We start from the raw sequence: 25,608 nt of genomic DNA on the forward strand, positions 1-25,608 counted from the left end.
CAGCAAAAGGCAAGAAGAAGTCCACATCTCCAGACCGAGAGACAAATCTTGGATGCTTGCAACATTCTGCTGTTTATAAATACTTTGCTGTTGCTTTTCTGTCACTACAATGCAGAATCCCAAACAAGTTTAAACTTGAGTTCTACATTTCCAGCCTGGAAAGATGGCAAAAATCTAGCTGCCGTAAAGTCACATTCAACACAAAACCATTTGTGGGCATCTGTTTTCATGCATGATATGCTTGTTATGTGTACAGGCCAAATTCACAGCTTAAGAATCCTCAGAGCTTAAGCCAATCCCCAGAAGGAAGTTGTCTTTTACAGAAAGTTGCATTTCTGTCCAGCAGAGCTCTGAATGGACTAAATCCTGGTTACTTCCCATCCCAAAAGCTAAAGCTCAGGTTTCTATAAATCATCAGCTGCCAATTGTGTTCTCATACATGGCATCTGGCCATTTTTAACTGCCACAGAACCTTGTTCGTCCCATCTACCCTTGCTGCTCTTGCTTGTGGTGCCAACTGGGGCCATGCCATCATTACATCAGAGGGAGGGAAGACAATCACCAGCCTTATCTGAGCGGGTATGATGCAGGGCACTGTTTCTAGAAGCACAGAATTAATTATGGGAGGGGGGAAATATAGTCCCCAAACCCATAATCAATAGGCCTTAGATCCACGAGTCACTGGAGCAGGCTGTGGCAAGACGTAGTTGGCCCGTCTTGGGTTACAAATGGTAGAGACAGGAAGTTCCGTATTCAAATCTTGCTTCCACCATGAACTTTCTAGATGGCCTTATCATGCTTTGTTTGGATTTCAGCCTTCTGTATGCAACACGAGGATAGAAATAGTGGCTTATACCAGGGGTCTCCAAGCTTTTTGAGCCTGCAGGCACATTTGGAATTCTGACACGGCATGGTGAGCACGGCAACAAAATGGTTGCCACATAGGGTTGCCAACCCCCAGGTGGTGGCTGGATATCTCCCGCTATTTCAACTGATCTCCAGGCAACATAGACCAGTTCACCTGTAGAAAATGGCCACTTTGGAAGGTGGACTGTATGGCATTGTACCACGCAGAGGCCTCACCCCTCCCCAAACCCCACCCTCATCAGACCCCACCCCCAAAATCTCCGGGTATTTCTCAGCTCGGATCTGGCAACCCTATTGCCACAGGAGGCGGAACCAGCCACAAAACGGCTGCCACGGCCTCAGTTCAGTAACACAGTGACAGTGCAGATCCTTGTGCTGTAGCGGCAGCTTCTGCCAAAGCAACAAAAAAAATCTGCACAGCCAATCAAATCTCCAATAGTCATTCAGAAACCTTGCTTGGCAAAAGCTCTACCTGGCCCTGCCCACTTCCTAAAACCAGTCAGTGGGTGCCATGGCACTGAGGACTCCTGGCTTATACTATAGATTTGTTGTCAGGGTGACTGGGATAATGTATTTGAAGAACACGATTTTTTTAAAAAGCGCTGTATAGATGGTACATACAGTATTGTCCACCCTCAACTCCTGTTTTACAATAAACTCCCAACTCTGGTTAGTCTGCCAGAGGACGGTAAGAAACCCCAGTTTATGTATGAACCATGGTTTGTCAGCTTCTTGCTCCTCTTCTGCCTCCTAGTAAAGTACCTATCCTCCCTACCTTTCCAAATCTGTGGCCAGGCAGCTGCAAGGAGTAGCATACTCAACAAGCAGGGCTTCATGAATTCAAACTTCACAATAAACAGGGACAGCTAACAAGACCACCTGAAGTGGATTAGGAGGAACAGTAGCCGCTCATCTTATCCACTGCCGGTCGTTCATCCGCAGCTGGCCAGACTCCCTCAAATGCCTGCCAGCCACTCCTGTGTGGGAACTGCAGGAGAATATCCTCCTCCTCCTGCCGGTTGTCTTTACAAACAGTAAGACAAGCCACACTTGCCAGTTTTCAGATTCCCCTAAAACTCCATAAGAGTTCAACCACCATTTTGGGTTGTCTGTCACTTGGGCCACTGGATTGGTGGCCAAAGGCTCACAAGAGGAAGTGATTTTGCATGATTCCAGGAAGTCCTAGAGGGTGTGTGAAACTTGCTGTATTGTCTTTAAAGAGTGCTGGGGGAGGAAAGAGGAGAGGAGAAGATCTCCTCCCACTCAGGGACGGGGCTGAGATGGGGGCAGAGGCATGAGGTAGCAGCTGCTGCTGCCAGTGCCAGAGATGGCAAAAATATCTTTAGCTGCCCAACAAACCACAAACAGTACAAACCGTGGTTCACAAACCACTGACAAACTGTTGATACCGGCCAACAAGCAGCAGTTTGTATGATCATTTGCATCACAACAGATTGGGGACTGGTCAAACCACAGTTTAAAAACTGCAGTTTATTGCAATGCCTGAAGTTTTGGTCTCTAGTACATTGCTTTCACACAGTTTATGGAGCATAAAACCGTTCCTTAACAAGCAGACATGCAGTCTGATCAACGTGACTCATTAATTCAATCTGCAAATAATTCAAAAACACAGGTTTCAGATAATTTGCACAAGAAAACACCCTAAAAGACAGACTCCTCTCTATGTTCCATTGAGACTCTTCCATCAAAGAGGATGAGCCTCAGTTAGAACAGCGAGACCACATAGTCAGGTGCCACCCTCCAAGACTGGAACTCTCTTCATTTAGAGCAGGGATCTCCAAACTCGTTGAGCCTGTAGGCACTTAAGGAAACTAACAGGTAGTGGGCACCACCACAGAACAGCTGCTGAAGAAGGGCACAGCCAACCACAAAATGACATGTTGGGAAGTCCCAAGATACCATCCTTCAGCGATGGAGACAGCCCTTTCCAAATTGGTGCTCTCCGTAAACATAAAGGTGATGCCTCTTGGGTTGTTCCGAAGTGTCACAGCCTGCACCAGTGAGGTAGAGGAAACTTGGGACAGGCTTTTTGCTTTGGGGAAGATAAGACATCAGTTCCAGGAAACAAACTGGTGAGTTGCCAGGGAGCCCGCAGGCACCAAATTACCAATCACTGCTCTAGAGACTCAACACAACATGGGGACCTTTGAAAGTATCTTAACGGCTTTTCACTTAGCTTTTGGTAGTAATTAGGGGAGTAATGTTCTGACATTTCCTATGCTTTTTATATGTTACTTGAATCTATTTTTAAATCTCAGATTTGCACCCTCACCATAGAGATTTGGGGAATTCCTAGGGTTTTAAGGTCAGGCATGTCAGGTCTCCTGCTTTGGTAGGACAACTCCCACCCCACCCCCTCAGCCTTCAATGGCAGAGGGAAGGGGAACCGGAGAGAAATGGGGTGACAGGCATCATCCCAGCGCCATAATGTTAAGTCGGCTACTTAACAAAGGAGTCAGAGAGTGATTCAGCAAAAGATTCAGCTTTATTCCGCAACTCGTAACACAACTCTAACAGATCAACTTCCAATAACCAGAACAGCTTTTACATTGAAGCTGTTCTTCTTTTAAACTCTCCCGGCTAATATAGCCACGCCCTACTGTACAATAACAACCAATAGGATTGTAAGAATAAGGTCCAATCACAGGCGTTCCCTCTCAAGGAACTGGAGGTTGGTGATTGGTCAGCTCTTCCTGGGCTACCTATTGTAAATGAGGGATTAGGATCCTAGCCCAGGACAAAGCTCCACATGGTGTTTCAATTAGGGAGTTCACATGCACACAGTTGTCACTGATTGAATACACCACACATAACATCACTTCCAATGCAACCAACAAGTGACATCACTGCACTGGGCAACACTTTAATGTTCACCACAAACTCTGTGGTTAAACCATAGAGTTTGGGGCAAATGCTGGAACATTCCTGGCAATGCAGTGACTTCACTTCTGGGTCATGCTGGAAGTAATGTCACCGACAACATAATTACATCACTTCCAGATCACAGAGGGAGTGACATCATGGCATCGCCAGCAACATCATGATGTCACCAACAAGGCCCCTCCCTCCACACGGTGAATCTCCCACCCTAGCTGTGGTGTGTGTGTGTGTGTGTGTCTGTGTCTGCGTGCACGCATGGGTGCGAGAGACATCACTTCTGGGCTTTTACCTGGAAGTATGTCATTGTGGCATCAGCAACACAGTTTTTCAAGGGCTCCACCACTCAGAAGCTTCTGAGGTTTGCCAGGCCCTAAGTCAGTGGCCCTACTCAGTACTGGCTTCCTCTGACCAGTACTCATTCTCCTGAGTCCCAACCAGGAACCGAAAGATCTTTCTCAACACCTATTACCTAAGAACTTTTTTAAACTGTAGATGCCAGAGACTGACTTAGCACCTTTTTATGCAAAGTGCAAGCTCTGGGTTGGGTTATAAAAAGACGTCCATCGCCATCGCATCAGTTTTCCAGAACATCACAATCCACTTGGCCCATCAACACATTGAGAGTGTTGGCTCTTAGTTCTACTTAAAGTAGAACCAGGCATTCTCTTGCCTCTTACTGTATTTGGAGGCTATACTGTAACTACCTTGTCCCTTCCAATCTGGAAAAACAGAGCTTGCCTTATATAGTGAAATGGTTGAAGCGTAATTTCAAAGCACAAGGGAGAAAACTCAAAATATCCTTTTTAAAAAATCATACTGTAGAATCGCCACCTTCTTAAATGACCTCGTTTCTGTGCCTTTTCTAATTGCATGACACAACTTTAAAAGGTGAGGCTTTTCTTGGCAGGAAGAATAGGGCGGGGAATGGGGGGGAAGACTTGCATTTCTGTGAGCAAGGTGGCTGCTAAAAACAGAGGAGCAGAGGTGGCAACTGTACAGTTGTGGCATTTGTTTGATTGTGAAGTTCTTGGGAGTGACTGGTTATCTCACACAGGTCTTCTGGAGGTTGGGAATGTTACATTTGCAGTGCAGCCCTAAGAAGATATTCCCCCTTCTAATTTCATGGAAGTCAATGGAGTGTGTAACTTTGTTTAGGATTGGAAAGGCATAAGAACAGCAGGTCTAAAACAAAGAAGTCCAGGTTATTGCATTAAGGCAAATGACAGTGAAGTGATTCCATTTTATCCCAGAATATTCCCCCTGAACCATTGCTTCTTAATTGATTGCTTCTCTTCCATTTCCCCATTGCCCCTTTTCTACAAAGGTGGGGCCCGTCCCTTGAACACATATGAAGCTGCCTTATTCTGAGTCAGCCCATTGGTCTGTCAAAGTCCATGCTGTCTTCTCTGAATAACAATAGCTCTCCAGGGTATTGGTAGGTCTTTCACATCACCTGCTACCTGATATTTTTTTTAACTATCCATGCCAGCAATTGAACCTAAGTTCTTCTACATGCAAAAAAAGATGCCATATCACTTAGCCAAGGTCCTTCCCCTTAGCTTTCAGTGAGGTTTTAATTAGACATGCTTGATGCATGGATGTAGCTAAAGGAAGCAAGGAGTCCTCATCAGGCCAAGCTAGACAACCAGGATGGACTTCAACAGCAAAAGTAGAAGCTTGCCTAGGTTGCATTCAGTACAAAAGTATTTGTAGCGTGTGCTGTTGCAGATGTCAAGCTTTGATAGGAGAGACCCGGGTTCCAGTCCCTGGTCAGCCACAAAAACTCCTCAGAATTTGTAGCCTATTGAGCCAGGGTGGGATAAGGGTGAGGGTGCTGAGCCGTGAGGATAAAACGGAGGAGAGGAGAACGGTGTAAGCTGCTTTGGGCCCCCACTAAGGCGAAAGGCAGACTATAAACTAAGTAAATAAAACATATACATGAAATAAAGGCTGCTGCCAGGATCACAATGGGATAGCTCCCGTTTATACCACCCTAAGCTCCCTGGAGAATGGAGAAGTCACAAAGCTAATGAACAAACTGGAGGATTTTCTAATGTACCAAGTCAGTCGTAAACTTCCAAGATATTACGAGGGAAATATCTGCTTTCAAACAGCTTCTGGCAGAGCTGAAGCTATGTTCCAAATCAGTGTCTGCTCTGGAGAGGAGGCGGAGGAATGTCGGAGAAGGCAGGCTGTGAAAGGCATTTTTTTTTTTAAGGGGACAATGTCAAAGTTGAAAAGCCTAAAATTAGCTCAAGCAGCTGCACTGGAGGGCACAGGTGTCTCCGGACAGTGTTCGCTCCCCGCCCGCTTCCTCCTCTCCCATCTTAGCAAGGAAAGAGGGAAGTAACAGGGGCTTCCCCATGGTCGCCATGTTCATTTCACCCAGCAGAAGGAAATGTTCAGGGGATTTACTCACTTTCAGCCTAGATCAGCACATTGCGGTTTGAACATGGACAGAGCACTGTGGGAAAGGGCAGCGGAGAGACCACTGGATCAGAATGCTGGCGCCACAGTGCAATCCTATCTACCAGTACGCTAGTCTAAGCCCATTGATTAGACTGCAATAATTCTACACAAGATTGTAGCGTGAGTGACTGTGACGGCCATAGGAAGAAAGAACCTTTGCTTTTTCATGTGTTCCCTTTCCCACAGGCACACTCCCTGCATTAAACCCTCTAAGTCCCGTTTTTGTCATCAAGTGGTTCAGCAAATCCAGAAGTTCATCTTCCCATCTATCTATCCACAACTCTCACTCTAACCTTGGGGCTGCTGCTGCTGTTGTGCCTTAGTAATTCAGCTGTCTCTTTGCACGGCCAGTAGGAGAGGGCACAACCCAGTTGTGGGAAGAAGCAGCAGCCATGTCACTTTTCGACACCCCTTGTTTGGAGACAATCCCCTGAGCAGATCACCTTTCTTGATCTCCTCCTCCTCCTCCTCCATGTTTTGCTGTGATTGGCGTTGCTTCATGACTCAGAACCGACACCTGGTGCTCCCCCCCCTCTTTTTTCCCCCCACTTGTCGCTATTTACTGAGCAAGCACTACCTGTTACGAAAGGTCCTTCAGGGGTGATTCAGATGGGAGGGACAATCCCAGCCTTGGTCATGCAAATCTCTGGCAGCCTGAGCTGTGTGTAGATGGGACAGATTAAGGCACAGCCCCTCAGCCTGACTAGGAAGTTGCAACACACGAAACAATATGAAAGGGAGCAGAGAAGAGCCTCGCAGGGGACGGAATCAAACCCTGAATCAGATTCCACTGCTCAGGCTCAGTGGCCCAGAACGTCTGAAGGAGAATATCCATGCCTTGGCACAAGCTCTTCTGCCTCAAATGGTATCACTTCCAACCACTCTGAGCACCACCAGCACTGAAATTCACAGGGCAGATATTTTCTTCTACTTGGGGATTCTCCAGGTTGGGAAATGCCCGGAGATTTTGGGGATGGAGTCTGAGAAGGATGGAGTTTGGGAGGGGATGGACTTCAGTGCAATATAGTGCCATACGTTCCACCTTCCAAAGTGGCCATTTTTCCCCAGGTGAACTGATCTCTGTTGCCTGGAGATCAGGTATAATCCCCAGAGATATCCAGCTACCACCTGAAGGGTGGCAACCCTAGGTTTGGGTAAGTACCTTTTTGAATCTGCAGGGCATGTGATTATGGCACAGTGTAGTCTGGAGTGCAGAGAATGAAGGAACAAATGGCCTTTGAGTTCAGCAAAATGACCTTTGCCCTGTCCCCTCTGACTCTATAATTCTCATTATCTTCACAACAGCCCAAAGAGGGTTAACAGCAGACTCAAAGCCCTGGAGTGGCCTTCATGCAGTTCAAGAGTTGTGTCCAGCATTTTCTGCATCACTGGAAGAAACCCTGGGGTGGAGTGCAGTAAAATGGGTAGGCCCTGAGCAATTGCATGTCAATGAAATTGCTGAGCGGTCGGGTTAGAATGGATAAAAGGAAGTACTTCTTCACCCAAAGAGTGATTAACACATGGAATTCACTGCCACAGGAAGTGGTGGCGGCTACAAGCATGGACGGCTTCAAAAGGGAATTAGATAAGCATATGGAGCAGAGGTCCATCAGTGGCTATTAGCCACAAGGTATAGATAGGGGCTCTGGGGCAAGTGATGGTCTGTCTTCTTGGTGCTGGGGGGGGTCAACAGTGGGAGGGCTTCTAATGTCCTGGCCCCACTGGTGGACCTCCTGATGGCACCTGGTATTTCTGGCCACTGTGTGACAGAGTGTTGGACTGGATGGGCCTTTGGCCTGATCCAATATTGGCGTCTCTTATGTTCTTATGTCCAAAGCAAAACTGAAAGTTTGGACAGGTTTTTTTTTTGTGCCAAACCTTTTAAAAGTTTGCTCTCAAATTTTGAAACCAGCAGATGCCGAAGGGAAACACAAGGTTAATTGAGTAGGAGGCTTAGAGCATCGGCTCCATGTATAAAAAAGCGACCTGATGAAGCATTGGGGGAAACGGAATATTTACCTAGGAAATTCATAGTTGCATGGCAATTGTCTGGAAGCAGCAGCAGCAGCACTGCATGACGTAAAATAAAGGAACAAAAGAAGAAGCAAGTTTGTGGACTGTAATTAGAATAGAATCATTTTTCCACAGTGCACATTGGTGGGGTGCAACCCCAGTGGGGATTGGCAACCCTAGATGTCACTTCTAATTGTACCCAGAAGTGATGTCATGATGCTCTAAGAGTTACGAGATGTCTGGAGAAGAAAGTGCATTAGAATATATACAGAATGCCTTTCCCTGTCTGCTGACTAACTGCAAGCATCACATTTATTGCTCAAAAACTGACTCCAGGTTAGAACGAACTGATGAGAATTTCAACGTCCACTGCCTAGTTCAAACACTGTGGTCATGAATCCCTTCCACGCCCCAACCAAGCACCTCTCAGCTTCCAGATTAAACCCTGAGCAAGAGATTTAAGATGCTTAGCTAATCAAAAGAAGAAGAACATGAGTGACAAGTCTCCAAAAGGGGAAGCAGAGACTCAAACGATAGCTGGAAACTGGACATGTGCCAAACAGAAATAAACATGGCAGAGAAATCAGCTCCATTAGGTTGCTGCCTCATTATCATACTTATCTCAACCCCGCGGATGCTTTGCCCTGAGTGGGATGGTGCCAACTTCCCTTCCTCCAGTGACAGAAGACACCTTTACACAAAGAATGTATGCTGCACCCTGAAATCCGCCCTCACCCACAAACATGTTTTATCTCCTCCGCATACCCTTTTAACCATTAGCCGTCACCGAAATGTTTGTGTGGCAAATCCAGAGGCACATGATGAAAACCAATTTGGACCAGTGAGTAGAACATCAGAGTTAGATGAAAGAAACCAAGTTTCATCAGCGGGTCTTGTGCAAGTCACTGTCTCTCAGCCTCTTACTTCATAGAGCTGTTGCAAAGATCAGATGCAAGAACTCCAGTATATACCACTCTGCACTCTTGCACAAAGGGTGAAATACAAATAAGTAATGAATCGGGGGGGGGGAGTCTTAACTTTGTGTCTGCCTGTAACATGTGGCTTGACTTACTGGCGTGAGTAATCCAGAACTGTGTTCTGCAGGTGAATGGCATGGCTACGTGCAGTGATGTGACATGAAAGAGGAAGGATGAGGAGTGCTGGGGTGTCGAAAGGATGGGCAAGATGGCCTTTTTCTTATCTTCAGATCAAGATAGGATGCCCTTGTAGAAGCTGCGGTCGCACTTTAACCTAGTATATTGTACTCTGGGATTGTACAGAAGGAAAATGCCAGATCAGGGTTAGCCTAGAAGATTGCCCCGGCTGCTCTGTTGTCTTAGGCGATAACCTAAACTCCAAACCTGGAATGGGATCCCCTTGGTGCTTAATTTCTAAAAACAAGAGGTACTGTATCTCTAAAATTTTCTTGGATTTTTTTTCTCTGTGGTTCCAAATAGGTTGACTGGGGTTATTCAGTGTCTGTGGATTTTTATTTATTTACTTCATTTACAACCCATATTTCTCCTTAATGGAGACTCAAAGTAGCTTATGCCATTCTACTTTCCTCCACGTTATGCTCACAACAACCCTGTGAGGACGGTCAGGATGAGAGTGTGTGGTTAGCCCAAGGTCACCTAGCAAGATTTCATGGCAGAGTGGGTATTGGCACCTGGGTCTCCCAGCTTTCTAACCATTCTATTACACTGGTGCACAGGAAGGAGGCATTCTGTACGTGCGTACCCGTTCCTCCCTAGGCTAAGCCTTGGTGAACTCTGGTTCACAAATTGCATAATAACACTACTCCATGGAAGCATTCACACATTCGAATACTCATGGGGGAGGGGAATCAGGAAAAGCCAGAGGGGGTGGCTTTACAGATCCATTTACTCAGAGAAGAAAACACAGGTGGTTAAACTTATATCTGGATTTGGTGGAGGGAGTATGGTGGAAGGACTCCGACAAAGTCCTGCCCAGTCTCCGCAAGAGAGCAGGTGTGTTCTTCTAGCTAAGAATCTCCACAGCAGAGAGAGGTTTTCCGCCCAGTTTATCTGCTGGACACTGTTTGTTTTTCTTTCCATTGACAACGTCTAAGGCGTACAAGGGGAAAGCAATTAGCAGAGGTCAAGAATGTTGACACAAAACTGGTTTCGGCAACCAGGAAAACCTGGCCTCAATTACAACCCAGGGAGGCGGGAAAGAGAGCCTATTAGCAATTGTCGCAGAATAAAAACATAAACAAGGTCCACAACAACATTCGCATTCAGTCCTCCAGTTGCCACACCAATATACACACACCTCATTCACCCAGGAAGGAGAAATCACTGTGCCCGCCATGAAGGAGAAACAGTCACAGGAAAGCAAAGGGTCTTTCCCAGTTGCTGACCCATTCAGAAGGGAATCACAGAGATGCTTTGAGGAAAGTTTTTTTTGTTTTTGTTTTGGGGGGGTTACTGCTAGGGTTGCCAGCCTCCAGGTGGGGCCTGGAGACCTCGGGCTTTTACAACTGATCTCCAGTTGACAGAGATCAGTTCCCCTGGAGAAAATGGCTGAGGCCCCTCCCCTCCCCAAACCCCGCCCTCTCCTGGATCCACCCCCAAAGTATCCAGGTATTTTCCGGCCCAGACCTGGCAACCCTAGTAACTGCCTTTTTGTTTAGTACAAGCAGGAAGTAGTCTAGATGATTCATAAGTTGCTACAGTTGTCTGGCGCTGGCAGTGGAAGAGACTTCAAGATATGCTGTACCTCTAAAGTCACAAAATCGTGAAGATGGACGACCCACGGATGGAATATGATGGTGGCCAGGCTGGTCCTGAGGGCTGGCAGGACTGGTCATCAGAGACTCACAGTCTGACAGAGGGCCCACTGCCAACCAGACATGCTTGGCTTCTGCCAGGAATGGCACTGCTAATGGGGACATCTCAGAAACCTCACAAGGGGGGCAGCAATCCCATTTCCTGCTGGAAGAGGCACCTGGAGACAGCCGCCAGGTGCTTCAGGTGTGGTCTGTTGCTCCTTCCTTTAAGAGTGAAGGTTTGCATGCGTTCATGGATGTATGCAGGATTTACTTCCGACATTTCTGTCCTGCCTTTCTCCCCAACGGGGACCCAAAGTGGCTTACATCCAATGTTCCCGCTAAGCTGAGTGAGTGTGAGCTAGCTCACAGTTCTTTAGCCTCCGTCTCACACAGTTTTGACGGATGGCTCCAGAGCAAACTAATTGAAGCAGTAGCCAAATCGCTCGCTCACAGCTTTAATGCCAGTAGCTCACAAAGTAGAATTTTTGCTCACAAGACTCCACAGCTTAGAGGGAACATTGCTTGCATCATTCTCTGCTCCTCCGTTTTATCCACATCACACACCTATGAGGAGGGTTAGGAGGACGGCCAGCTGTGGGCTGGGAAATACCTGGGGGGGTTGGGGAGGTGGATCCTGGGGAGGGCGGGGTTTGGGGAGGGGAGGGACTTCAGCAAGGTACAGTGCCATAGAGTCCACCCTCCAAAGCAGCCATTTTGGTTGCCTGGAGATCAGTTGTAATAGAAGGAGATCTCCGGCTGCCACCTGGAGGCTGGCAGTCCTATTGGTTAATCCCATTCAGAACTCTAACCACAACACCACAGTGCCATCTCGGTGCTTCCATGTACCTCCAAAGCCGCATTTGCCACTCTTCACTACAGGCCCAGAAAGTTCTCAGCAGCATAGCTAACCATTACACTGTACATGTACGAAATACAGTATTTTGTATCAATACAAACACACACACAACTGCTATCCCTATCGCAGCTGGATTTTAAAACAAGTTGGGAGTCATGTTGCACTAAAAAGCAGGATAAGAATGTTGTGCTAAAAATGATTAGCACACATTCTCTTCTGAAATCCAATCGGTTCTGGTGTTGAGAGCTCCTGTAACCAAGGGACATATTGAGCCATTTAGAAAGTGTACTACTGATTCTCTGTAACGGTAAAATAGCACTCAGCAACCCATTCTTGGAAGCAAATTCCCGAGCACAAAAGCAGGATAAAAACTGCTCTGACACTCGGTCACAGAGGCTCACCTTCCTTCCCTTAGACTACATTAAAAGTCTTGAGCAGAATGTTTGGATCATTCGACTGCCCCCATCCTGGCCTTCTTTTCGTCTTCAAATGCCCAAAGACTGAATGGCAACATGCAAGGTGTGGGTGAACGTTAAGGGGGTAGGGATGCTTAGTGAGAGGGATCCACTGGAGACATCTTGTCCTGGGCTTCCCAGACATTTGGGGAGGCTTCCGCAGCTCAGCTGTTTTAAAAGCAGAGCTGGGGGACTGCAGTGCATGTTCGAGTGCCACTTAAAGGTGCGCTTAACTTGGGTCACTAGGAGCAGGGCTTTTTTTCTGGAAAAAGAGGTGCCGGAACTCTCAAGAGGGAAAATGAAGTTTCCAATCTGTATACTGAAAACTCATGAACTTTTAAACATTCGCCCCACCTACCTCACTGGGTGGCCATGGTGGGGAGAGGAAGGGGAAGGAGATTGTAAGACGCTCTGAGACTCTGAATGAAGGGCGGGGTATAATCCACGATCTTCTTCTTCTTCCTCTTCTTCTTCCTCTTCTTCTTCCTCTTCCTCTTCCTCTTGTTCTTCTTGTTCTTCTTCTTCTACACCAGTTTGGTGTAGTGGTTAAGTGTGCGGACTCTAATCTGGGAGAACCGGGTTTGATTCCCCACTCCTCCACTTGCACCTGCTGATGTGACCTTGGGTCAGTCACAAGCTCTGGCACAGCTGTTCCTGAAACAGCAGTTTGTGTCAGAGCTCTCTCAGCCCCACCCACCTCACAGGGTGTCTGTTGTGGGGAGGGGAAGAGAAAGGAGTTTGTAAGCTGCTATGAGACTCCAAGTGAAGGGCGGGGTATAAATCCAATCTCTTCTTCTTCTTCTTCTTCTTCTTCTTGTAGTAAGGTGGTGGTGGAAAGTAACTGACTTATGGTGACCCCTCATGGGGTTTTCAAGGCAAGAGACATTCAGAGGTGGTTTGCCATTGTGCTGCCTCTGCATACCAGCCCTGGTATTCCTTGGTGGTCTCCCAGGATTGACCCTGCTTAGCTTCTCAAGGTTTGATGAGATCGAGCTAACCTGGACCATCCAGGTCAGGGTATATTTACTGTAAGAGACACACCCCCCCAAAAAAAAAGACAGAAAGGGTTATAATGGCTGTGCATGGTGTTATGTGACTCATAGATGCTGGGTGTGCCAAATGACCCTACCCAAGCCCTCTTTCACCATACATGAGATGCCTTCAGTAAACAAATAGGCTGATGTAGAAGTGATAAACCACATCACATGAATGGCAAGTGCTGAAATTCAGCCTCTTCTCTTGTCACTCCTTGCTTTCATCCCAAGAGATGTCCTTTCTGCTTGGGCTCTCCTTGCCTTGTGTGTATATCCTGTTTGCAGAGGATGCTAGGCTTTTGGTCCTTATTGTATGCTGCATGTTTTTCTTTCCTTCCTTCTTAAGAAAGACCTTAACAACGGAAATATAATTTCATTAATTGTTAAGTGAAGTTAGAATTTCATTCTTTTTAATCACTGCAGGGGGGAATACTTCAATCACGGTTTTATTATCAAATGGTGCCAGGGGAGGGGGGGGCTAGTCTTCTCAGTTTCTCCCTCCATAATGGCTCCACCACTGGGGCTGGACTCGAGGGAGGATGTTTGAGACTACAGCTTACAGGCAGACCCCAAAAGCAAGCTACAGCTTTGCATTAGAAGTGTACATTACCAGCTGTAATGTATTTAGTTCCTTAGATATTTACACCTGCTTTTCCCCCAAGGGAAATCCCAAAGCAGCTTACAAGCTTGTTCTTCCCTCTTTCATTTCATTCTCACAACTACTCTGTGAGGTACGTTAGGTGAGAGTGGCTGGCCACCCCAGTGACCTTCCGTGGCAGAGTGAAGATTCAGACCTGGGTTTCCCAGATTCTAGTCTGACGCTCTAACCTCTGTGTCATGATGTAGGCTCTTAGGATGGCACTCATATGGCCATTTATTTGAATGGTACCTAACTGTACCACTGTCCCTCTACCGCCTGTATTCGGGACTGCCCTGCAGTCTCCTTATCTATTCTCTAGTCTTTGTTGTTGCTGTTCAATCGCACAGTCGAGTCCGACTCTTCACGGCCCCATGGACCACATCACACCATCTCATCCTTTGCCGTCCATCCTTTGCCGTCCCCTTCTTTGACCATCAATCTTTCCCAGAATCAGAGTCTTCTACAGTGAGTGCTCCCTTCTCATTTGGTGGCCAAAGTATTTGAGCTTCAGCTTCAGGATCTGGCCTTCCAGGGAACAGTCAGGGTTGATTTCCTTTAGGATTGACTGATTAGCTCTCCCTGCAGTCCAAGGGACTCTCAAGAGTCTTCTCCAGCACCATAATTCAAATGCGTCTATTCTTCGGCACTCGGCCTTCCTTATGGTCCAACTCTTGCAGCCATACATTACAACTGGGAATACCATTGCTTTGACCATACAGACTTTTGTTGGCAGGGTGATGTCTCTACTTTTTATAATGCTGTCTAGGTTTACCATAACTTTCCTCCCAAGGAGCAGGCGTCTCTTAATTTCATGGCTGCAGTCACCATCTGCAGTGATCTAGAATATACTACAATAACTCTTTTCCAGAAAACTGTGAAGATACAGGGGAGCTGGTGAAGATAAGTGCTGCCAAGGACTTTGTTCACAATCTATCTCAGGAAAGTAGAAGCTTTATGTTTTGGATTCAGACCACTGCAAGGAATACAGAAGTAACACTTCTTTTCCCTTTATGCCCAAAATCTACAAAAACAGTGTGGTATAGTGGTTAAAGTGTTGAACTAGGATATGCCCAAAATCTATAAAAACAGTGTGGTATAGTGGTTAAAGTGTTGAACTAGGATATGGAAGGCCCATGTTCAGATCCCCACTGTGCCATGGAGGCTTGCTGGGTGACCTTGGGCCAGTCACACACTCCCAGCCTAAACCACCTCATGGAGCTGTAGTGAAGATAAAAATGCAGGAGCAAAGAAGGAGGCAAGACGCTTTGGATTCTATTGGGGAAACAAGCAGGGTGTTAATAAGTACATAAATAAAAAGAAGGGCAGCTAATTGTACTTTGACTCCCCCTTACAAACAGTTGTTTATTCTAGCTCTCTCACGCAGTGCAAGGTATCCTTAATTACCAGCATCCTAATGGGAGAAGTTAACCTTTGGAACAGCACTCATTTAAGGAACTTCTCCACTTATCAAAGTCTGTTGGCTTCAAAAACTACGAAACGAGATAGGGCTGTGTGGACTTGGCCCTTTGCAAATCAAATCCTTCACTCCCTCGGCTGGCGTTTAATCTTTGCACTTGGAACCTTCCTGCCAAGGCATAGAAGGAAATCTGCCAGACTGCAGGAATGAAGAGGGACCAGCCACTAACAGGGAACGCGCGCTTCCCCCTTCCTTCTCCTCTGCAGTAGTTCAGCAGCAGAAGGAAAGGCGGCAGGAGTCACTGCGGGGTCCTCCCCCATTCTGGCCCACTAGATCCCATAAAATGAAGAAAACCAGATTCCATTCATGGGCTACATCGTTCCCCTGGGGCGCTTCTAACAGCACAATACTATGTTGAGTTCACCCTGCTAAGTCCAGTGGATTCCGAAAGGTGCAACTCTGCTTACGAATGCATAGTTGGTGTATTTAAAGAAAAAGAAAAAAGACATTTCCAACCTGAAAATGGTGCTAAAAGTTAATTGGGAATTTGAGTAAGCACTGCATGGTCAAAAAAATGACTGAAAGCAAGCCAGAAACTTCAGACACCCTTTCTGGAGGACATTTCCCCCCCAGAGGGTTCTCCCCCAACCACCACCCCAAGAGTCTCCCCCCCCCCGTTCCTTTGATATGGGTGGAGTAAGGATTCTAATCCATATTAGTGACTGGAGCAGTGCGTAAACAAGATCACACCCTCCTATCCTCTGTTAATGAGGCCAGAATAGCTCCTGTCCTTGAATTTAGCCACAACTGATACAATGGATTCAGCCCCCCTCCATTCCACCCATAAACCTGTGTTAGAAGGGTGGGATAAACTCACCCCTTTATCACTTCTTAAACCACCAACACAAAAGGGCTATAAAAGGATATCAGGGAGTTGAATGAGTCTCACTCAAAAGCCCAAAAGCTGTTATTTGTGTAGAGGTACCCTTTTCCCTATTTTCTCCAGCCTCTCAGGATGCTACATTATTCCAGGTAAGACTGGGTGCACTTAACAGATTCACAACATGGAGATTTAACCAAGGAAAGCTTTCTCTGTTGAATTCCTGTCTGCCCTGCAGTTATTTCTAGGGAATGAATAATTTGTTTCTGTTGCCCAATGCAGGGTCATGTTATTGTTTATTTTTATTTCTCTCTTTTAAAATATCTCTAAGCCCATCTTCCTCCCAGGCAAGTGGTTAACAAAATGGGTTTCTTTCTCCTACCATCTGTGTGTGAATCGTGAAGGTGAGGCCCTTCCTAGTTCTGTGGGATTTGTGTCCCATCATACATACTGTTGAAAATACCTGTTTACTAAGTACACACATCACACTGTTTGCATTACAGGTAAAACGCTGTAGGTATCCCTCCTAAAATTGGGTGGGCTGGCTCTACAACAACAGGAAAACATTGCCACTCTCAATAAAATCCTGAGGGAACCAGGTGTGTGGTGTAGGTACGCCTTGGGTGGAGAGATGCAGTCTGCACATGGTCAGAGGCACTGATTTATTTTCATTCCTCATACGTGCCAGGCTTGAACACTAGGAAAACAAGTCCTGTCTGAAGCGCGGCTCAGAGTAAACCCTGGACCTACCACTCGGGCTAGGACCATATCTTTGTAAGAAGTTCCCTCCTGAGAGCTGACTCCGAAACCCAGCCCTTTTTCTCGACAACGTAGCAGGAGGAACAACATTTTACAGATTCCATAAAGTTTGACTTTCGGCTTCAGGTGCCCTTCCTTTGAGGCTTCTGGGAGGCGCGCGCACACGCACCTTTCCATCAAACCCCACAATCAGCGCGCCGCTTTCACGCCGAAACCAGGACAAATTGCGAAAATAAACCGTCCAGCTGGAAGACACAGAAACACACTCGCACACCCTCCCTCCCTTTAAAGCGGTGGCTTTAAAGCGCGCCGAGAAAGCGGGGGGGGGGGGGGGGTTGCCGGGGTGTCCAAACAGGTTCTGCCGCTCAGCAGCAGCCGCGACGGCGCACAGGTTCAAAGGCGTCGCTTCCCAGCGCGAAACTGTTGCACGATTTCCCTCCCCACGGCGGAGAAAAAAAGAGGAGCCGCCGCCGTACAGGGACTCCGGTTTCAAGGGGACAGATTTTATACGTTGTATCTATCTCATCATGATCAAACAGCCAGCGCTTAAGGTCCTGTTTGGGGCTAAACAGACTCTCGAGCGTGTTATTGTAAAGGTCAGTTTCTACTCTCGATTCCACCCCAGGGCGCGCGGGGGGGGGGGGGGGTTGTTACTTTCAGTCGGCAGAGTCAGTCACTTACCTGCTTGAGAGGCTGCGGTCTGTAAACTCCACAGGAAAAAAACCAGCCAAGGCAAACACATTCGGAGCTGGATACGCTTCATTGTTGAACAGTCGTCTTCTTTAAAAAAGACTTGGATCCCTCTGGCATGTGGCGGCGAATGTGTAGGCTATGACATCCTACTTCGGGATGGAGAAGGGGGGGGTGATCGATGAGAGCCACCTGACTTCCCTCGTTTTCCGAAGAGACGGTGCGGTTGTCTATTTTATTAAAAACTCCCTGCCTACGAACGTGGGCCCCGGTCGCTTCTTCTTTGGCTCAGTCGCTCGCCCCCAATGTGGCAAGTTTCTCCCCTTGAGCCAAGAACACCAGCCGTGGCGCTTTGATCAGTTTCACTTACGCACAACAACTCACAAATTACACACACTTCATTCAAGGAGAAGCCCAGCTCGCAGCTCGTTGGTTGGGGCTGCGCCCCGCTCTGACCAATCAGAGAAGACGGAGCTAGCTCCCAAACCGAGAGGAGTGGAAAGCGCAGGTTTGTTTTTAGACCGGGGGAGAAGTGGGGGGGGGGAGAGATAAAAGATTAGGGGAGTTAAATGTAAGCGATGTCCGCCCCCGCCTCAGCTTCATTTCATCAGGACATAGACTCCTTGCAAAGAAAGAGCATCCCGATTTTATCTCCCGTTTGTACTAACGCTCCTAATAATATGCAAAAGGCATACGCCATGGATCCAACTAGATTCATCTCTAGAAAGTTGTAAACAGATCATCTAAACACTCTACTACTCTTCCAAACAATGGAGAGATCTACCAGCAGCTCTGACCCTCTCAAAAGTTCATCTTGGCCTCCTCCTCAGCCCACCCTGACTTTCACTCCTCCCCCACACATTTTAATTAGAAGCTGAATGAGCCATTCCCCACCACCACAACCTGGCTCTCTTTACATCTAATTCCACCACCACCACCCCAAAACTCTGAAAAAGTAGCCTCTCCCCCAGTCCAGCTCTAGTGAGGTCCTCCAATTCTTTGAGTTACTGAAATGTGACTGAACTTTTAAAATCAATTGATATATGCGTGTGTTGCATGGGGAGGTGATGGAAGAGAGGGGGATAAAAATCAGGCCCGAGTAGAGTTGCCAGCTTTAGATGGAAATACCTGGAGCCTGGGGTGGCAGAGCCTGGGGAGAGGTCTCAGCAGGGTACAGTGCCAAGGACTCCACCCTCCAAAGCAGCCATTTTCTCCAGGGGAACAGATCTTTGTTGCCTGGAGTTCAATTGTAATTGTGGGAGATCTCCAGGCCCCACCTGGAGGTTGGCAAGCTGAGCAGGGGAGGGAAGACAGGTGTCCGTAAGCTCAGTAGGTAGGGGCTGTCTAAAATATGGGCAATGTCTGAATCATAGAAAATGTCCACTTCTGAGTCAATCTCAGCAGCTCAAACCAGTTTCTTGTCAGAGTAGTAAATAGGGAGAGGGAGTGACACGGATGCAAGGTTTCAGCTTTTCTCAGGCAGAAGTGAAACATGTGAAAGTTGATTTGGGAGTCAGGGTCAAATGAGGTTTTCATTTATCTGGAGGTGGGATAATCTTTCTTTTGCACAACTCCCTGTCCATCATGGACTGTAATGCCTGCCTCCTACTCACCATTTTTCCTCCCCCTTCAGAAAGTTCAAATCCCCAGTTCAGCCACAAGGCTCACTAGCTTTCCTTGGGCAAACCACATTTCAGCCTAGTTTAGTTTATTTTACAAAGTTCTTGGAAGAAAAGAGATAAACTAATATAGCACTTGGTACACTGAAATCTGTTCTAGAAATTATTAATCATATAGCTTGAACAAGCAAGGAGCCTACAAGTTCTTGGAGGACACCTCTTTTTCCTTTGTATTCCCTTCCCCAAACTATTCCCTATTTCCCTCCTCCTGGCAGTCCCCATATCCTTTCTCCTTTTAAGATATGTGAGTTTGCAGGGTGAAGTAGGTTAGGCAGAGAGTATGTGACTGGCCAACTTCAGAGGACGGCGGAAGACAGGAAGGCCTGGTATGATCTGGTTCATGGGGTCGCAAAGAGTCGGACTCGACTGTGCGACTGAACAACAACAACAACAACAATGTGACTGGCCCAAGGGTACCCAGTGAATTTCCATGGCAGAGTAAGGATTCAAACCTGGCTCTCCCAGACCCTAGTTCAACACTCTAACCATTACACTACACTGGCTCTCGGCTTTCTCTCCTTCCCTCCCCCTGGCAGCCTTTCACTAGAAAAAGCCCAGCCAAGTTGCAGAAGCCATGCAGCAGTAAATAATTCAGGTAAGTTGTGCAGTGCCTGCTGCTGGGCCCAACCAAGTTGGTTCAAGTTACATGGTGGCTGTCACTGCACCAAGGAAAGTTGGGTGGCATCAAATTATCCTGTAGCCACTATTGGAACTAGGTCAGTTGTGCAAATTGTATGGGAGCAAGTTGCCCAGGCAATTTGTGCAGTGGCCACTCTCACATAGCAGCAAGCCAGCAGGTGGTCACTGCGAGACTTAGGTGAGTTGCAAAAGTTGTGTGGTAGCAAGTTGCCAGTACTTACTGCTGGCCCTTTATAAGTCCTCCCTCTGGGGCAAGCGATCAGAAGTGGACTGGGAAGCCAATACTGGAAAGGGCCCTGCCCCATACCTTCTGTATTTTGCTACAAAAACCAAGGTTTGATGCCAATATTGTGGTAGCATAGCAATCTTCAGAAAGGCCACTGAGATCTCAGGGGACATTCATTTCTTAAAGCTATATATGCTGCTTCTACTGCTTGAGGGCATTAACCCCCCCGTTTCTCATTTTTAAGATGTCAGATTTTTCCGCAACCCTGGAGTTTTTCTCCGGTTTCTGGAAATACATTTTGTCTGTTCAGGGACCTAAGGATTCCCACTATACAGTCCAGTTCAGAATTAGATATGACAAGAAGCCGGGACCCGCAATACTCGCGGGTGGGGAGGGGAGAAGCTACATGTGGAGGAGGAGGAGGAAGAAGCCACAGGTGAGCCTTCTCCCCTGCCCCCCCTGCACAGACAGCGAGGCCCGAGCCCACCAATCCTTCTCCCCCCCAACCCCCCCCCGCATCGACACCTGTGCGACTCCCAGCCGCCGGGCCCGCCTCGCCTCCCCACACCAGCGGCGAGTCGCGCGGGCATGCAGAGACTTCTCCCGCTCCCTCCCCAGCACTGGAGGCGAGGCCTGAGCAGCTGGGAGCCGCCGGGCCTGTTGAGCCTCCCCCTCAATGGCCAGAGCGTTCTCTGCGCATGCGCATAGAATGCTTTTACGTTTTGGGAGATTTAAGTATCCCTCGTATATTTTTTTCAACTTTTTAGATTTTTCTGCACACCTAGGGACTGCCCCAAGTGTGCAGGAAAATCTCCCTGCCCCCCAAGTGCTCCCGATGTGCGGATTTAGATATCCGCACAGAGGGGGCAACTTGGCTATTAGATATATAGATGATTTACGAAGCTATAATTTGAGCAGTATGGATAGGCAAGAATTTACTTAAGCTGACAGGGGAGATGGGAGGGCTTTTACAATGAAAAATATGATGAAAAACGTATGTGAAATGTCCACCTCCCTTCCTTTTGTACCAGAAAGTGTATCCAGATTCTCTATGTTGTAGCCAACTAGGTCATTCCCATGGTTTAGCCCCTGGTTCTGTTTGTAATGACTGGGACCAAACTCTTGAACATGGAATGAGGATTTGGGGTCTCCCCCCCCCCCAGCATTTAGTATGTTCATTTCCCAAATGACCCTAACCACACTCTTTAACTACTAGGATTATGCTTCAGACTGTGAACTCCAGTTAGGATTGATCTCACAAGCCCAATGGTCCCGATCTTGAGTGTCAAACTGGACCACAGTTTCTGGTCACAATACAAAGGGCTCAGGAATTCCAATGCCAGCATTCCAATTATGTTGCTGTATTCATCTTTCCCTGTATAAAAGTACATTTTAACTGGGTCACCGTATGGGAAACAGCAAGCTTGTTACAGGATAGTTAGCTAGAGTGTTTGAACCACATCTCCATTTTCTTCCTTCCTTCAGTTCCTGGACGTTCCCCCACCCCTCCATTTGTTCTTCAATTCTATTTGTTCTTCAGTTTCCCCAAAAGAGCCTTTTAAAACAGAAGTACTCTTCGTATCACTGGCACCTGTAGGTATTCGCAGACACAGCCTCCTTGCCGAGGGATGTAACTGTCTGTTACTTCTGTGGCACCACCAGATCGCTGGCAAGAGAGCAGAGCTTGGGAAGTACGGCCAGCAAGGTCATTCTGTCATAGCACATGATACAGAGGGAGGGAGAAGATGGCAGGGAGTCAGAAGTGGGCGCCCAGAACAATGGTCACAGTCAGGAGAAGAGTGGGAGGAAATGAGATCAGAGATAAGGTCAGTAGAAAAGCCCAGCTCATGGATGCTGGACGGCAAGGGCCTTCTAGCCACAACAATAAACAGCATCTACCTGCCTGACTCCAATATTGCAGGCAGAACAGCCCTGTAGACAGATCTGCTTATCTGCAGCTTTGAGGCCATGCATACCTATGGAAAGATGGACTAGGATATAAGGTATGAAAAGGTGTGCCAGGCAGGTGGGAGTGCACATCTCCACACTGCTTTTAGGGGTTGCACCCCCATAGTTATTCCAGGCCCAAACCAGCTGGGATCACACACACACCCTCCAAATTAAGAAACTGGCAAAGCATTCTTGCACTTATACATCTAATTATCTGGAAAACAGTAGTAGTTGCTCAGCAACTGCAGGACATAATCTTCACTAGGTTCCAGGAACCTGTAACCAAACCTGAAGGACAGCACCAAGGCAGGTTTCTGGCCACAGTTTCTAAAGGGAGCGGTATATGAACCCTCCCCCCCAAGGCAGCTATGGACAACATCAGCGCTGCCAAGGCAGCAAGGCAGTGATCCTTAACTCTAGGCCTTTTCAAGTGACTAAATCCTGGTCTCTAACAAACAGCCTTGAGTAACTACTGATTCTACCACAGGTCTGTCTCTAAAGTCTCACCTGGATGATCCAGAGACAACGCTCTGATGTGCCTGCCCATCTTGTCCCTTTAGGCACTGTTGGGTTTTCTTGCCCCAAATTTCTCTCCACCCCACCCAGAGGCTGAATCACACAGGAAATAGATGACACCGGAGAGGAAATGGGTATTCTTGATCTAATTAGGACCGCCGGCTTTTTCTTGGCCTGGAATTCAACCAAAATTAGCCTCATGCAAGTCTCACGACAAATTACACAGAGCAGGGTTTCAGTCTGAAAGGCTGGTTTTAAAGACCGAGACGCTAAAGGGCTCTCTCGTTGCCTCTCATTACTTCCACCTTCCACAGTATCTCTGCTTTTATTCTGGCTTGTCTTTGCTAACTCGCTTCTAGCCCATTCCTCTGTTGTCTCTATTCTGCTCATTCTTTTTTGCATTATTTCTCCCCTTCACTTTTCTGCTTCTCTTTATTCTCATATGAAGCAGCTAGCAAACAAGGGGACATTCTTTTATTGATTAAAAAAAAGAATCTCCACTTAAACTGTGAAGGCAGACTGAGAAACTACCAGTTCCTGCCTTCTGATGCCCCCATGTGGCTACTAGGGGGAACTACTCTGGGGAGGAAACCACCCCAACTATAAATCTAAGAGAACAAAGTTCAGGTCCAGTGGCAACTTTAAGGCCAACAAAATTTTATTCAAAGTATATGTTTTTGTGTGCACATAGAATTCTTCAAATACACTGAAATGGAAGTTACCAGTCCATACATATAGGTAGAAGGTGAGCAACATATTCACATCAGCATAATAAAGATGCAAGGACCAAACTGGAATAACAAGCTTAGTTTATATAGTCACCATTTGTTTGGGTTTAATTCTGGGGGAAAGAGGAGAGCGCAAAAACTGACTTGAAACTCAACATCAAAAAAACTAAGATCATGGCATATGGCCCCATCACTCCTTTGCAAATAGAAGAGGAAGTAATGGAAGCAGTGACAGAATTCATGTTCCTGGGATCCAAGATCACTGCAGACGGTGACTGCAGCCATGAAATTAAAAGATGCCTGCTCCTTGGGAGGAAAGCTATGGCAAACCTAGACAGCATAATAAAAGGTAAAGACATCACCCTGCCAACAAAAGTCTGTATGGTCAAAGCAATTATTACTGGTATTCCCAACAAAAGTCTGTATGGTCAAAGCAATTATTACTGGTATTCCCAGTTGTAATGTATGACTGTGAGAGTCAAACCATAAGGAAGGCCGAGCGCCGAAGAATAGATGCTTTCAAATTACAGTGCTGGAGAAGACTCTTGAGAGTCCCTTGGACTGCAAGATCTAATCAGTCAATCCTAAAGGAAATCAACCCTGACTGTTCCCTGGAAGGCCAGATCCTGAAGCTGAAGCTCAAATACTTTGGCCACCAAATGAGAAGGGAGCACTCACTGGAGAAGACCCTGATGCTGGGAAAGATTGAAGGTCAAAGAAGAAGGGGATGGCAAAGGATGAGATGGTTAGACAGTGTTATCGATGCAACAAACATGAAATTGTGTGAACTCCAGAGAATGGCAGAAGACAAGAGGGTCTGGCATGATGTGGTCCATGGGGTCGTGAAGAGCAACTGAATAACAATTCCCGGGGGGGGGGGGTTGGTAAAGGAAATAAATATATCCAGATCTGAGATTGATGGGCAGATGTAACCTACTTCATTTTGGAATGTTGTGTAATTGAGACCTTGTTCTTAGCTCCATCCATCTCCTCTAAAGCATGGAGGCAATGGTACAGCATTCTCTTCTTTGAGGTGATGCAATTCGCTGTTGCTGTGCAGTATATCTCCTCTGTCTCCAAACCAGAGAAATACATTCCAATTTCCAATCTACCATTCCAAATTACATTACATTCTACTATTCCAAATGAGAAATAAAGAGGATGTATAGCCCTTCTGGGGAAATGGTGAGAATACAGATGTAAGGACTGAATAACATTAACATATGTAGTGAGATAAGAAACCAATATCCCTGTTAAGTCCTGGGAGTTCCATTGTTCGCAGTGTTGTAATAACTCATAACTCAGCAATTTCCCTTTCTAGTCTGTTCTTGAAGTTCCTTTGCAATTAAAAAAACCCTACTTTGAGGTCACCCATTAAATATCCTGGAAGGCTGGTGTTCTTCTACAGGTCTCTGTCTTGTGATTCTTGATGTCAGATTTGTGTCCATTTATCCTTTGGCATAGGGTTTGACCTGTTTGCCCTATATAGAGAACTGAAGGCCATTGTTGGCATTTAATGGCATATACGACGTTAGATGAGCAAATGAATGAGCCTGAGATGGTGTAGCTGATGTTAAGTCCAGTGATCGTGTTGTCTGTGTATGTGGCAGGAAAGTTGGCATCTGGGTCTATTTGCAAGCTCTGCTACCAGTGACCATGTTGAAATTAATGTATTATTATTGGTGAGGAGTTAAGATTGCTGGGCTGTCTGTGTGCAAGAAAAGGTCTGCCCCCCATGCTTGTGAAGGAGAACTGTCATTATTCAGTAGAGGTTATAAGCCTTGATGCTGCATGGAACTGTTTTGAGTTGGGAGCTGTATGTGGCTAGTGGTTTCTTATCTCACTACACACACCATCATTTAGACCTTATATCTGTATCCTCACCAGTCCCCCAGAAGAGCCATACATCCTCTTTATGTTAATGAAACCCCCAAGACTTAAGAGACATATTGGTTTCTTATCTCACTGCACACACCAACATCATTTAGTCCTTATATCTGTATTCTCACCAGTCCCCCAGAAGAGCTATACATCCTCTTTATTTGTTGGGTCTTAAAGTTGCCACTGGACTTGAACTTTGTTCTGCTGCTTTAGA

At 46.8% G+C, this 25,608-nt stretch overlaps 1 protein-coding gene across 1 annotated transcript in view; it reads right to left on the reverse strand.

The window, feature by feature from the left end:
- Nucleotides 1-17,848, reverse strand: part of ERBB3 (erb-b2 receptor tyrosine kinase 3) — a 105,281-nt gene extending 87,433 nt beyond the window's left edge. Inside the window, exon 1 of the mRNA XM_015408694.1 lies at nt 17,767-17,848. Coding sequence (XP_015264180.1) covers nt 17,767-17,848 — 82 coding nt within the window. The remainder of the gene's footprint in view (nt 1-17,766) is intronic.
- Nucleotides 17,849-25,608: the final 7,760 nt, after the last annotated feature.

Source organism: Gekko japonicus, unplaced genomic scaffold (genome assembly GCF_001447785.1).
Source record: "Gekko japonicus isolate JY-2015 unplaced genomic scaffold, Gekko_japonicus_V1.1 scaffold2118, whole genome shotgun sequence".
Taxonomy (NCBI): Eukaryota; Metazoa; Chordata; class Lepidosauria; order Squamata; family Gekkonidae; genus Gekko; species Gekko japonicus.